We start from the raw sequence: 13,564 nt of genomic DNA, 5'->3' as shown, positions 1-13,564 counted from the left end.
CTTGTGGGTGATTTGCAGTGCTTAGAAGTGAATGTTTAGTTTTCAAACAGGTTAAAATAAATTATCAATGAACCTCTGTGCTTTAATATTTACAGAAATATACATGGGTATGACAAAAGGAATTTGTTATTATTATATACTGTACATGCAGCTGCATTTTGGAGATTTGTGGGGAAAGATAGACAGAATAAAATTTGGTTTATTGGATGCTTTCCTGCTGGTAAATCAGTAAGTTCCATGACAAAGATCTGTTTAAAGGTGGCCACACACGTGGCGATTTTAGATCTTTCGTGCGACCATCGGGCACTAACCATTCAGGACTGAAACGGCAGATAATGAGGTAGAAACAATAGGATTTCTACCTCCTTCTGCCGATTCAGCCCTGACAGCAGATTTTGCTCAGGCGCCTTCTATGGCCCCCGATCAAAATCTTTTATCCTGGCCAATTGGCGAGTCGACCAATATCAGCAGCTTCCTGCGATATCGGTCGACTCACCTACTTGCCATACACGCACCGAATATCGTACGAAACGATACGATATTATCGGTGCGTGTATGGCCAGCTTTAGCCTATTCTTTTCCAGAGGAGATGGGGCTTCACCATGCAGTCCAAGCAAGCTTTTATGCATTAAGCTCAGGGTGTGCTCAACTCTACTGGGGCCTCAAAAGGTTGAATTGGGTTTAAAGTATCCTTAATTGGGTATTGCTGATAATAATTTTAAATGGCACTCTTGATATTATAATTAGTGCTTTACAACTATAAGACTTATTTATAAAGGCAAGTGCTATTTGCAAACTGCCAAGAATGTATGCAAAAAAGTAAACATTTGACAAATATATGGTCCAACATGATAGATTATCAAACAGTCTTATTCTGTTTGCAAGCAGACAACAGCAACCAGCCTGCATACTATAGGTTATATTACTCCTCTCCCCTTAAGTCCCATTAGGGGAGGTCCTAGTTTAGAACCAGCTAGGGATGTTTTTGGAGGAAAGACCCCAGTACAGACAAGTGGATACCCCCCCTAGTAAAGGAGGGAGATGCCTCCTTAAGGACTAGAGTTAGAAGGCCCAAGTGGAAATTTGTTTTAATATCTGTAACTATATGTGTGTAATAACCCCCACAAGCATACCTGGGATACCAGCAGTAATGCCACAGAAGGTCATCTACCAGCCTATATGGAATAAAGTAGAATATGTAGCTCATTCTTTGCTAGGGCAAGATATAACTACTAGTGCTGTAAAAGCAAAACAGAGCAAAAATTGGCTGCTTCTTTAGAGAGTACAAGACTTAGCAGCCAGTAAAAAGAGCAATAATTCTAGCAAGATACAGTCACCATTGTTACATATGATGATTACATTTTGTGTCACATTACATTATGGTCTATTTCTCTTCTCCTGCATTTTGTAGGCAGGCAAAGATAAATGGACCTGCTCCTAAATGCTCCTGTGTGTTGCTCCTTTGAGAGGCACAGAATTGCCCCAGGCAAAGCTATACAGAGAGGAGAAAACACAAGTGTGTTCATTTTTTTGGCAGATCTCTGCTTCATGTAGCTGCACAGGTCAATGCTGAGCTTGTCAGTGGTGCACATAGTGGCGGATCTACTTAACCCGCCTGCCTACAAAATGCAGGAGAAGAGAAACAGACCTTATGCCCAATGTGCATCCCTTTAAAAATTCCCTTGGTGGACATGCATTTTGCAGTCCAAAGAAAAAACCTTTACTGCACACCCATAAATTTAAACCACTTACTGCACTGGTGGTGCAAGCCTTCCGTCAGACAGGTAAAATCCTAACGGAGCCGCACGCACTCAATATATGCAGTTGGGGAGCTCACCCCATTTATTGTGACCACCTTAGATCAATGTTCCAAGGGGGCACACCCTCTCTTCTAACAAGCTCTTGAAACCCACATGTAAAGGGCTTATGCACACGGGAACTTAGGAAATCTTTTTTTAATGTAAGAAGGCGCTTGGAAAAAGGCCTGTGTTGGCCTAAAATATCACTTGTACTATCCAGGATGGCTGTTCACTACATATATGGTAAGCTTTTTTAATGCACCTCATACCCATTGTAAATGCATAAAGTAAGTACATTGAGCAACATTCATAAGAGTTTACCCAAAGCAGTGTTTGACAAACTTGTAAATTATCAATGTGTATGGGAGTGCATTACAACTGGAAGTATAATGTTTTATATGCCTTTGACTCTTGCTGGACATAGTATGAAACAGAAAGAAACAGACATGGAATGCATCATTTTTTATTGGCAAATGCATTGTAAGTGCATGGTAAGTGGTATAAAAAGGTGAGTAGTATAAAGTTCATATGTGCTTATACACGCATATTTCAATTGAACCATACAACCATATGTACATGCTCTGTGTGTAAATAGCCTAACACTGACAGATATATTTTGTTACTAGGAAGTTTTCTGTATACAGAAATAGTGTTTCTTTGAGTAAAAATTGTGATTTCAACTAAAAGAAAGCAGCAGGAAAAAAATAAGAAGAGACTCGGTTACAGGTTAAGAGAGTATCTGTAATTTACAACAACCAAAGGAATCACAGATAGGTGGATTCTCATGTGATCCACATATCTAAACTGTGGCAATATGAATAGATGTGAAATATGGGTGGCCAGGCTGAACTGGCTCACTCATATGATACAGGATCTAATGATGCCATAAGATATGGAAGGCCGCTGCAGACAATGTCACTTCCAGGTTAGCCAATTCTCTAACATTTGTTCATGGGAGGCATCAGCAGACCAGACTATGATATAATTGCAGGAAGGCAAAATAAATAGTGAAGGGCTTTCCACACAGAGCAGCAGTCAATAAGTCCTCCATCTGCATCTCATCATGCATAACCAGCTTCAATACTCTGCAACCCTTCTAAAGTGTATAGTATCTCCAACTACACACTTTATATACGTTTACACACTGTGCAATAAAATATTAAATACACTGTACAAAGCCATCTGTAGATAGTTATACTGAACTACAGGAAATACAATGTTTTCCTTGGTTCTAAACAGTTAATGATTCTGTTTTGTACTTTGGATTCCATATTTGGCACATTCTTTGTCAAGGTCTCTGAGCATCTTGTCCTCCTTTGGACTGTAGGGGCGAACAAAACTATGGGTCTCCAGCAAAATCCTGTTCAATGTGTGCTCATAGTTGACATGTCTCCGTGCCATTATAATATATTCCCTTTTTTCCGACATGTAAGGGCAATCACAAGTGTTCGGAACCCAAATGTATTCCCGTCTCAGAATAGGAAAGTTGTTTTTGTAGGTCATAACCACTTGAATATCGTAACACGTTTCCTTCCCAACTGTCTTTTTGCTTAAAACTCTTCCTCTGAAAACTAGAAGATGACCATAGTAAATAAAAAAAACAATAAAAATGTATTTAAACAAGTATACAAGTAATACAAATATATATTCATGAAATAAGGGGTCATTTGCTAAGACCTGGGGCCGAACAGCAAAGGCTTGAAGGGGCACAAGAACCATAAGGCAAAGGGAACCATAGGGCAGGTGGTAAGCACAAGGTTCCATTGCAACCTGCATCCACCACCACTCCCAAACTAGCAAGTTAGGGGCCAGGAGGGGTAACAGCTACATTCCTCTCCTACACGCCTTCTATAAATACAGTGATGCTAAGCACAGACAGCGCTGTATTCATGGGGGCAGCCACAAGTCTCTGTGCCTGAAAAGTGGTAAGCTCTGTATGGAGGAAGGCAGGGTGCAAAGTGCCAAAAAAATTTTTTTTTTACAATCCCTTCAAGTTCATAAATGGCCCCTATGGTTTTATCCCTCCATTTGCACTAGAAAATTAAAAAGAGAGATGTTTAATTACCAAAGTCCTTCTGACAATATTGCTTCACTTTATTTTGTCGTCCTTTCACTTTTTTGCACTTTCCACATTTACCTGAAATTTGAAAAAAAAGTTAAATAAGCCATATAGTTTTCTTATTAGAGAAAGCTGAAAAAAGCCAAATATCACTAAACCAATAGGATGTTAAGGCATAGCCACTCAGGTAAAGAATATTGCTGGCAAAAATACGAGATAAGAAAGAAAAAAAACATCTCTGTGGAAATGAAGAGTCCTAACTATTTAACCCAACTTGCTGGGTGGATGAAGATTCTCTTTTTATGTGTTTTTGATGAAAACAAGGCATATAAGTGGTTCTAAACCAAACCAGCTCCTGCACCAGAATATGGGCTACCCTGAGAAAATGGTTCTGAACCAGGCATAAACAGTGTAAAGTATATAAACATCAATACTACAAATATCAGAACAGAACTATACATTCACATGAAAGCACATTTACTGAGGTACTTCATTTTCATTTTGAAGAAGGAATGGATAAGTTGAAGATGTCCTTGAAATATGTGTTGGGAGCTACACCAGCAGGTCCAGACTGGCATTTAAAACAGGCCCTGGCATTCCAAACACACAAAGGCACAAACAGCCCCCCACTAAACCACTAAATAGTGACTGTCTATGGTATCAATCAACAGCATTTGCCAGAATCCAAAGATTGCCAGTCCGGGCCTGTACATCAGGAATAGAATGCACATCATAATACACTCAGCAATGGCATCACACTTTTCCTGTGCAAAAAGCAGTCAATTCAATTACATAATAAGATCTATAGTCATAGAAATTACAGTAACTTATTGTGTTAACTAATCAAGTGTAGAAGAACAGTATTTTAAAAGGGCATATATTGTTTGTGTGTAAATATTTTTTTAACCACATAAATGTAAAGGTGCATAAGGGGGCATAAAAAGCTGGGAAGGCAGCCTGGTATGTCCTTTACCAGCTGCCTGGTAAAGGACCAATTGCAGCAGGCTAGGGGTAGGCTGGTATGGGAGGGAAATGCAGACGTTTAAAGCTATAAAGTCAGCAATATCTTGCCTGGCTTCTGAGGACCATCATCAGTTGGTGATTTTTTTCAGGGACCCACCTTCCCTCCCTCCCTAATTGTTGCTTCACTTACTTATTTCATGTTTGTGTTTTGGATTTTGGGAATCTGATCAGCTCTTATCCTGGCTTTTGCATTGAAAACCCAGTGGGTAAGCATTAGTCTATAGGATAAACCCATGTAAATGGGACTTTTCTAAGAGCCTAAAGGAATTTGGTCACAGAATCCTTTTTTGACTGTTTTGGATTTTGAAATGTTTAATGTCATGGCCTATTTGGCCTGGGGAAAATGGGGTAATGGTTTGTTAATAATGTACAGTTAAGTTAACTTAGGAAAGACTATAGCATTTCCTCCACAGTGATGTCTCTGGTCTCTAATTATTTAATGCAATTGACCTAAACCGAGTATGGGTCTTCCTTAGTGTCCCATGTTTATATCAAACTAAATGGCGGGACTTAATACCAGATGTAGTGGGTGCTGTCAGCACTGTGAGAGTGTGGCTCTGTCCCTGCAAAGCACAGCAAATTGATATGGCAGTGGTGGGACACTACGCAGTAAGGGTTTCGATTGGATATTCTACATAAGAAATGAAACTCTGAGCCACCATCCCCACAGTGAAACTTAACTGCTGCCAGAGCAGTCAGCCAAAAGTACAGTGAAGTACATAGTAATGTTACCCAGGGCGACATTTCTACATTGATACTTTCATTTACTTAGATTATATGTTGCTTGTTCAAATTAAAGAGGCTGGAAAATCTCTAACTGGAAACACGACACAAACAAAAAGTAACCCATCTCAAAGTAACAGCCAATCAAATATAAGAAATTGAAAATGCTATCCTGGAGGAATGTATGTGGCTGCCCTGAGCACCATGTGTGACATTTTGTGATGTGGGAAAGCAGATTATTATTTACTTGCACTTAACGCCAGTAATTTTAAGGTGCTGATGGAGAAGCTGCTACCAAAGGGTTAGGGTGTTCTCCTTCAGAACACTGCAGCAATTAAAATTTATGTGCTCAGTCTTTGGGCCTGTGCTGTAAGTAGAACTTACTGGGGCCTACAGCAAAATCATTTTAGGGCCCCCTGAACTATGTGAATAAGTCCTGTTTCAAAAACACATTTTCTGTCAGGCTCCACTGGGCTCCTATATATTCTGGTCCCCCCCTCAACAGTTGCAGGGTCTGCTTCCTTTATAGTTATGTCCTTGCTTACTACTTAGCATGCATATCAAGGCTCCCTGTGTGTACTCCATGAAGACTAAATGAAAATCATCATTGTGTACATTATACAGTAACAAAATGTGATCTACCCCTTTAAACTGATGCTGCAGCTGTTTAAACCCAGTGGATGAGAACCTAGTATAAGCCAAGGGGAAAACTTATACTTCATTGCCCTGGGAACCTAGCCAAACAGACATGCATAGTAAGCAATATTTTATAAGGAATCCTCTTTCTTTTGCTTGAGGTAAACAAAAACACACATTCAGACAGGCAGTCAATATGCAGTAACAAGGAGCATAGCTTGATGGCCGTGCATCATTATCTGCAAAGAACAGAATTTTAGGGAAAAAATGCCATTCAAGTCAATGTAACTGCATGTGCGCTGCCTGTTACTGACGGTCCTTCCCACTGAATTTGTTTTCACATGCTGAGCACACATTTTAATCTGCTACACTCTCCCCTGAAAAAATAACACAGTCCCATGTGCAAACACACCCCATTCCGTTCCACACTGCTGGGAATACGCCACAGCACCGAGCTCTGGAAATCTTGTACTTGGCTCAGAGCCAGGGTGTTTTTGCCAAAGAACTGACATCCTGACATTTTTTTCCAGATAATTTTCTGCATCTTCGCTTTGCCACTCCTGAAATGATACCCTGCTAACAGATCAAAGGTAACATTTTTAAGCAGCCAAGCAGAACATTTTATGGAGAATGAAGGCCAACACAAAATCCATAACAGAAACTGTAAAGAACCTGAATTCTCTCAGCGATCTTCCATCTCAACTGTTGCTGAACTACAAAATTCCAGAATCTGTCATTGCTGGTAGCTGTAGCACAGCAACTGCTGATAAGTTGCAGGTTTAAGAGCCAACCAGACTGGCAGTTGTACGTTTCATTGGCAGTAGCTTCTTCTTGATGCTCCTCAACTCCTGACACACTGTCTCGGCCATGTTTTCACTGGTGTTATAAATAGTTGTGGCATTACTCACACAGTGATAGCAAAAAGGATCATGCAGCATGTTCAGGAAAGCCCATCCCAAAGTGCAGGAGCAGGTTGGTTTGCTAAAGTTCATTTAAGGAGAGTAGGGTGGAGTAATGCCCACAATCACTGCAGAAACCATACCTATTATCTTTAAATCATGCTAATAAATATATGTATGCTGCATATATTAAAACTGCCTTTCAAACATTGTTAAAGCAGCCACACAAAGAATAGGATTTTTGAGGAGGGACAGGACTCACTTCTACTCCAAAGTTTCAGAAGTTCAATGAACATATACAATGCAGAAGGCTGTAGTCTCATTGCCTTTATAAACATCTTCTTGGTTTTATACCTCTCTACTATAATGTATAAGGCTATTAAAAGTCACTGGAGAGCTGTGGCCCTATCACAACATTAAGGATGTAGTTGACTGCTTTTTTATAGGGCTTTGTGTTACTGTTATCACACATCTGTTTGTATTCTTGTAAGTGGAACATAGAGAAAGACTACAAAATGATGATTTAATTGGAGATCTTCACTCAGGGTAGTTCTGCAGTAGAGTTAGATAAGGAAAATGCTACATTTTTATTTGTATAATACAGAGTAAAGGACACTGCAATACTTAATAAATAATTGATATTATCAATACAATCAAAGCCAGTCTTCTTGTAACCACTAATTGATGAAAATGCACCCTTAAACAAAGTCCAACTGCAATAATCAGATGAGACATGCATTTCAGATATGGCACACTATACATTAAAAAAAATGGCAGTTGTCCTCAAAGTTGCACTTGCAAACGTAATTAAGCCCCAATTGAGTTTTCAAGCATTTGACCAGAATATGTTGCCCACTAACTAGTTGCAATAACTTATTGGACACCCGTTTACCATAACCTATACATTTTGCAGGCTTAACTAGGATGCTAGATATGCCACTAATGTATGTTTTTTATAGGGATTCACTGAATCCGTAGTTTATAGATTCTGCCAGACACCAGACTAAATCCAAATCCTAATGTGCATTTGCACATTTGTGCAATATCCAACAAATTCCATTGTATAACAAAATGCCAATCAGCTGTCAGTTGCCCAAATTCAGACAACTTTAATCATTTGGATATGTTTGGCTCAACACTAAGCATTTGGCCAAATGCCAAATCCCAAATCAAATTCTGGATTCTGTGCAGCTCTTTTAAGAAGTTACTACAAATAATGTTACAGTATGTTGTTAAAAGGCAATACATCCCCCTTGTTCATCATGTGTGGAATGAATAGTGCTTGCGCTGAACATATTTTTTCCAATTGTTTTATTTATGCAAACTGGAGCTACTCCATATTTGGTTCTTGTGAAATAGACAAATAGATTCCCAATGCACAGATAAATATAAGTCCATTATGCAGGGGGATTATCTGCGCACTTGTAAACTAATTATCTACCTCTTAAAGACCAAACATGGAGTAGCTTCAATTTTCCTATTTGCCCTGTTTAGCTTAAAAAAATAACAAAAAAACATGTCATGATGAACAAGGGGTGTGTCTATACTGCCCTTTTAATTCAGTGAAAAACCACATTAATAGACTAAGGTCAAAAATGCAAGTAAAGACTCTCTGCAACTGAAAGAAGTTGAACTTCATACACTTTTGTATTTTGTTATTTACTTAATTTCACAATATTTCAATTGAGTAAGAGATGTGGCAATGCAGCACTCATGAACTTCCCAAGGACAAGTGAAAGCTCATTGCACTTACTGTTCTCTATAGATTCCTTAACTTGATTCCACTCAGTGTTCTCCCTTTGGAGACGTGCCTGGGGCTGCTTCTTGATGTGATGTGTTAGAATTTGTGCTGTCAAGACAAATCAACAACAATGGAGTTTATATTTTACCATTTGTTGATCACATGCAAAAGTGGGTGGCTGAGGGGTGCCTATTCCAGAATTAGAAACACTTTTGGTTAATTAGAGGCTTTCCAAGATCTGAACATTCTATGGGTACGACAATTATGCAGATACAAATGCCGAAAGCTGGGAAAATGTAAACAGAGTCAGAGAAAGGGCAACCCTGCGTGCTAGAGTCGGAGAGAGAGGGTAACCCTGTGTGCTAGAGCAGAGAGGGAGGGTAAGACTGTGTGCTAAATTCAGAGAGAGGGTAACCCTGTGTGCTAGAGTCAGAGAAAGGGCAACCTTGTGTGCTGGAGTCAGTGAGAAAGGGCAACCCTGTGTGCTAGAGTCAGTGAGAGAGGGTAAAGCTAGCCGATTTTTGGACCGTGCGTGAGCTCAGAATTATCGCCCCGATCATTTTTGTATTATGGCAATCGGTTGTTTAGTTGATCGGCCAGGTTAGAAAATTTCAGTCTGATAACAATAAAATCTGCGCATATATTGTGTATCCTTGGGGGACCTACAATAGAAGTTACTTTCATACTGGAGTCTGCCAACAATTTCATGTTCAGAACATCCTCTGAGTTGTTATTTTGGGGCTTTATTCAACAATTTCAGTCTGAATGTTAGTTTTAGATCATTACTGTTAATGTATGACCGATCCAAATGTTTGTTGGAAGAAGACTAAAATCTGAACGTGTATGGCTTCCTTAAGCTTGTCCTTTTGCGTCTTTTCTCTTGAGCCACCATTTAGTGCTGGACTTTCTGCTCCCTCAGAGATCACCTGACCAGAAATAATGCAGCTCTAACTGTAACAGGAAGAAATGTGGAAGCAAAAGACAAAGCTCTGTCCATTGATTGGCTGATGTGACCTAGCATATATGTGTGCCCTGGTTTGTTTGCGTGCACCGTAAATCTTATGATCCCAAGAGGTGGTCCTTAATTCTTAAAATGGCAATTTTCTATTTAGGTTTACCCAATGGCACATACTACTAAAATAGTATATTTATATGAAAATGGTTTATTTATATGAGCTAGTTTATTTTATATATTTTTTGACCTACATTGTTCGGAAGTATAATTAAAATCATAGTATTTTTCCACTCTTTGCTAAGCTTTTCTTGTGCCAATAGGAAGAATTATTAAATAACCCTGCCATTTTACTCTCAAAAAGTACATTTGTGTGCACAATGAAGTTGAATGGAGGCAGACACATATCCAGAGGTCTTACAAAGGGTACAACAGGCTCTTTAAAACAGAAATGTTTTAGCATATCTCCTGGCTGCTTTAAAACTACCATTAAAACATGGATAGATCAGCAAATGAAGAAGACCAAAGCTAAATGCCTCTGTTAACATAAATGGTTCAATGCTAGCTGCTTTATATTGGCAACACATGAGCCAAATGTAGGGATACAACTGGGAGATAAGATTAGTGGAAATCTGGCCACACACATAGCCCAGTCACTGAGATCACTAGGAAGAAGGGTGGCTTTGCATAGCTCCAGGCAGATGACTGGCCCCAAACATATGCTGAATTAGGGAACTGACTTTCTGTCTTGCCAAACAACTTGTGTCTGTGTCCAACTTAAGTCCTTTGATAGTTACAAAATCAAAATAAAAATACAAATAATGCTCCAGATCGCTAGAGCCAGTGGATATTACTTTAATATATCTGTATTCCCATGTAAAGCACACAGTAGGAAACTCATTTTCCCATGCCAAATGAAAAAATATATTTTTATGGTGCCTCAAAATATTTTTAGTGAAAATGATATCATCAGGGCTATTACAAGGGTAGCTCAGTTGGAGCACTGCCATTGGACCATTCTTGTTTCCAAGAAGGAAAAGAGTAGATACGTTATATTATTTTACAAGTGCTACAAGTGATATTTAAAGGAAATATATTTTGCAACTCCCAGCATCCCCCCCCCAACAGTGTAAGAAGCTGCAGGTTGGACATCCTTGATATATGTAATTCCCACTACCTCTGATAGTGGCCCCAATCTACCTCAGTTACCCAGTTAATAAAAGGGGCTTTTATTTTAACTACAGCTCCATAGATCATTATTATAATCATAATTTATTTATAAGGTGCCAGAAAGTAAAGCAGCTCTTTAGATAGGCAAGACTTACACCTTAGCAACATTTATATTCTATTCACAACAATTAAGGAACCCACAAAAAATACTGCACAAACCTGAAATCCTGACTGGAAGATTTACCCCTTTTGCCTTAAGTATAAAATTATAAGCCAGTCTGGGTAGGATGAGCCACACTTGTGTACTTATTTATCAACTGGCCTAGTAGAACAGTTTGATTAGATAAATGTCATCTGGGTATCAATGTGGAGGAACTGTCAATATGATAGAATTAATATTTTCTTGTGTATTGTCAGTTTGGCTGCAAATGTAGGTTAACTGTTTAATAAATCTGAATTCTTCAGAGATGGTTACCTTATTAGTAGAGCAGCTCTTAAATGATGACTTATTGATCAAAAGCCCCCACTGTGTAAAACAGAATAACCAAAGTGATAATGAGTTTCTTGCCAAAAATTTAGTTATTTGCCTTTATGCCTTACTGGAAGTTATGAGTAGTTTAAGTTCCCATATACTCAGGGCTTACCAGTGGTCTTTGGTGTTGGCTGTGTGGTAGAGGGATGGGTAGGAGGCACGGAGACCTCTCCATATTCTTGCAGAGAGCTGCGGTCTCTTTGGTGCTGTATATAATAATCCTTGGGAAGCCAGTATTCATACTCAATCCCCAAATTCTGCTCAGTAAAAAGTACCTAGGAGCAAAGGAAGGTTTATTTACTCTTCTGCAAACACTTTGCAGCAGCTGTGGATCAACTGCTAACTAAAAAAACGAATACACTCAGAGGCTTCTCGTAGTAATAGTGGAGTGGAGCAAACTGTGGATAAGCGCAGCCTAGGAATCAGCCACTACGTCAGCCTGGGTGCAGCCACACAAAGCTGATTTTGGTGCAAAAATGCATACTAATGAGTTTTGGGGCCGAATTCCACTCCATGGCCCTGTGCCCATGCCGATGCAGTGGCTCAAAGTGCAGGCACAGGGAAAAGTTGATGCAAGTGTAGGGGCTGATCCTGTATATATTCCCATGCCGAGAATCAGCCCCATTTCACATTAACCATAGGCTAGATTCAATTTAATGAGAAAAATTAATTTTAAGGCTTATCAAGTTATAACACCATTAATCCATTTCACATTCAGCCAATCAAAGCAATGACTGGGCATGCCCACTACTATTCATTATCTGCGCTTCCCTGTGATGTCACCACATCAGATTTCAAAGTTTAGGGAGAGCCTTGGCTGACAGAGAGAAGAGACCTACTGTACTTATTACTACCTATTAGTCTACCTCTAAATATATTGAAAAAAACTTCATTTTTGTTAAATGATACCACAATGCAAATATTATTAAAATTGGTATAATGTACTTATTTCTTAAAACTCTTATAAACTAGAACATTGCTTTTAACAATGCAAAGCTGACAAACAGCGTGATTGACTTGTTTGCAGTTAGGCTGCATGTTAGGTTGAGCTACAACACTAATAAACCTTTTATATATCAAAAACTATAACAAAAAATAAAATAAATAATAAAATCTATTTAAGAAAAATAATTATTATTAAACATCTGTTACAGTTTTTTGTATTTTTTATGATCGAGAATACCTATTTTCTTACTTCATCAGACAGATCCAACTTTTGTTTTATTAACTATGGTGTGACTGTAGTTATCAGAATTTTATCTCACCTTTGGGATCTTCCTTATCATTTTACATGCCTGGCATGTGCATGCGTGCTTCTACAGTAACTATTCAGAACATGTTTAAATGTACACTTTATTTCTGCAGAGATTACATTCTTGCAGATCAACCAGAACCCTGTCATTAATTGTGAGCAGCGTTTCATTTTAATGATTGTACCATTTATCTGCTACAAACAATAAGACTCTCTTACAAGACTCACCATTTATCTCAGCCGTTTCTGCCTCTTGTGTAAAAGTGCTAAAAACACTACATTTCAGGTATGCTGATAAAAGGATCTGTTCACTTCTAAATGTAAAAGTAATGTCTGCTGACATCTGCAGCCTTAGTTGTAATTTCAGTATTGGTGTCTGACACATGAGAAGCAAGACTGCTTACTATGATAAGGAAATAAAAAAAATGGTAAAGGGTAATCCTATGAACTAAGTGCCCACATTTTAGGGAGAATATATTGTCTGCATGTACTGGCCATACATGTGAGATATAGTCAGGCAGTAAAGGTGGCCATACACTGTAAGATCCTCTTGTTTGGCAAGTTCGACAAGCAAGCAGATCTTCTCCCTATATGCCCACCTACAGGTGGGCGATATTGGGCTAATTCCATCTTTTGGCCTGTGTTGTTCTGCAGCTCCAAATAAGCTGCTAATGTGGATTCTCTTTACAAAGAAAATTCTTTCCCAAAATAATTTTCCTAGTATGCAAATTAAGATCTTTGATGGTTTTAAGAGATCAAAGTTTTATGAGTAAGTGAA

The 13,564-nt window shown here is 38.8% G+C and overlaps 1 protein-coding gene across 2 annotated transcripts in view; it reads right to left on the bottom strand.

Annotated features, from left to right (window-relative positions):
• Positions 1-2,246: 2,246 nt before the first annotated feature.
• Positions 2,247-13,564, bottom strand: part of adamtsl5 (ADAMTS like 5) — a 36,185-nt gene continuing 24,867 nt past the window's right edge. The window contains exons 10-13 of one of the 2 annotated variants that reach the window (XM_002932242.5): positions 11,647-11,809; positions 8,893-8,988; positions 3,865-3,936; positions 2,247-3,370 (exon numbers count right to left, since the gene is read on the bottom strand). In XM_002932242.5, the coding sequence (XP_002932288.1) occupies positions 3,039-3,370; positions 3,865-3,936; positions 8,893-8,988; positions 11,647-11,809 (663 nt within the window). In that variant the 3' untranslated portion in view covers positions 2,247-3,038. The remainder of the gene's footprint in view (positions 3,371-3,864; positions 3,937-8,892; positions 8,989-11,646; positions 11,810-13,564) is intronic. The other variant, XM_031899217.1, reaches the window with a different exon arrangement.

This window comes from Xenopus tropicalis, chromosome 3 (assembly GCF_000004195.4).
Source record: "Xenopus tropicalis strain Nigerian chromosome 3, UCB_Xtro_10.0, whole genome shotgun sequence".
NCBI lineage: Eukaryota > Metazoa > Chordata > Amphibia > Anura > Pipidae > Xenopus > Xenopus tropicalis.
The sequence above is the reverse complement of the archived record's forward strand: the minus strand, read 5'-3'. Positions and strand labels throughout refer to the sequence as shown.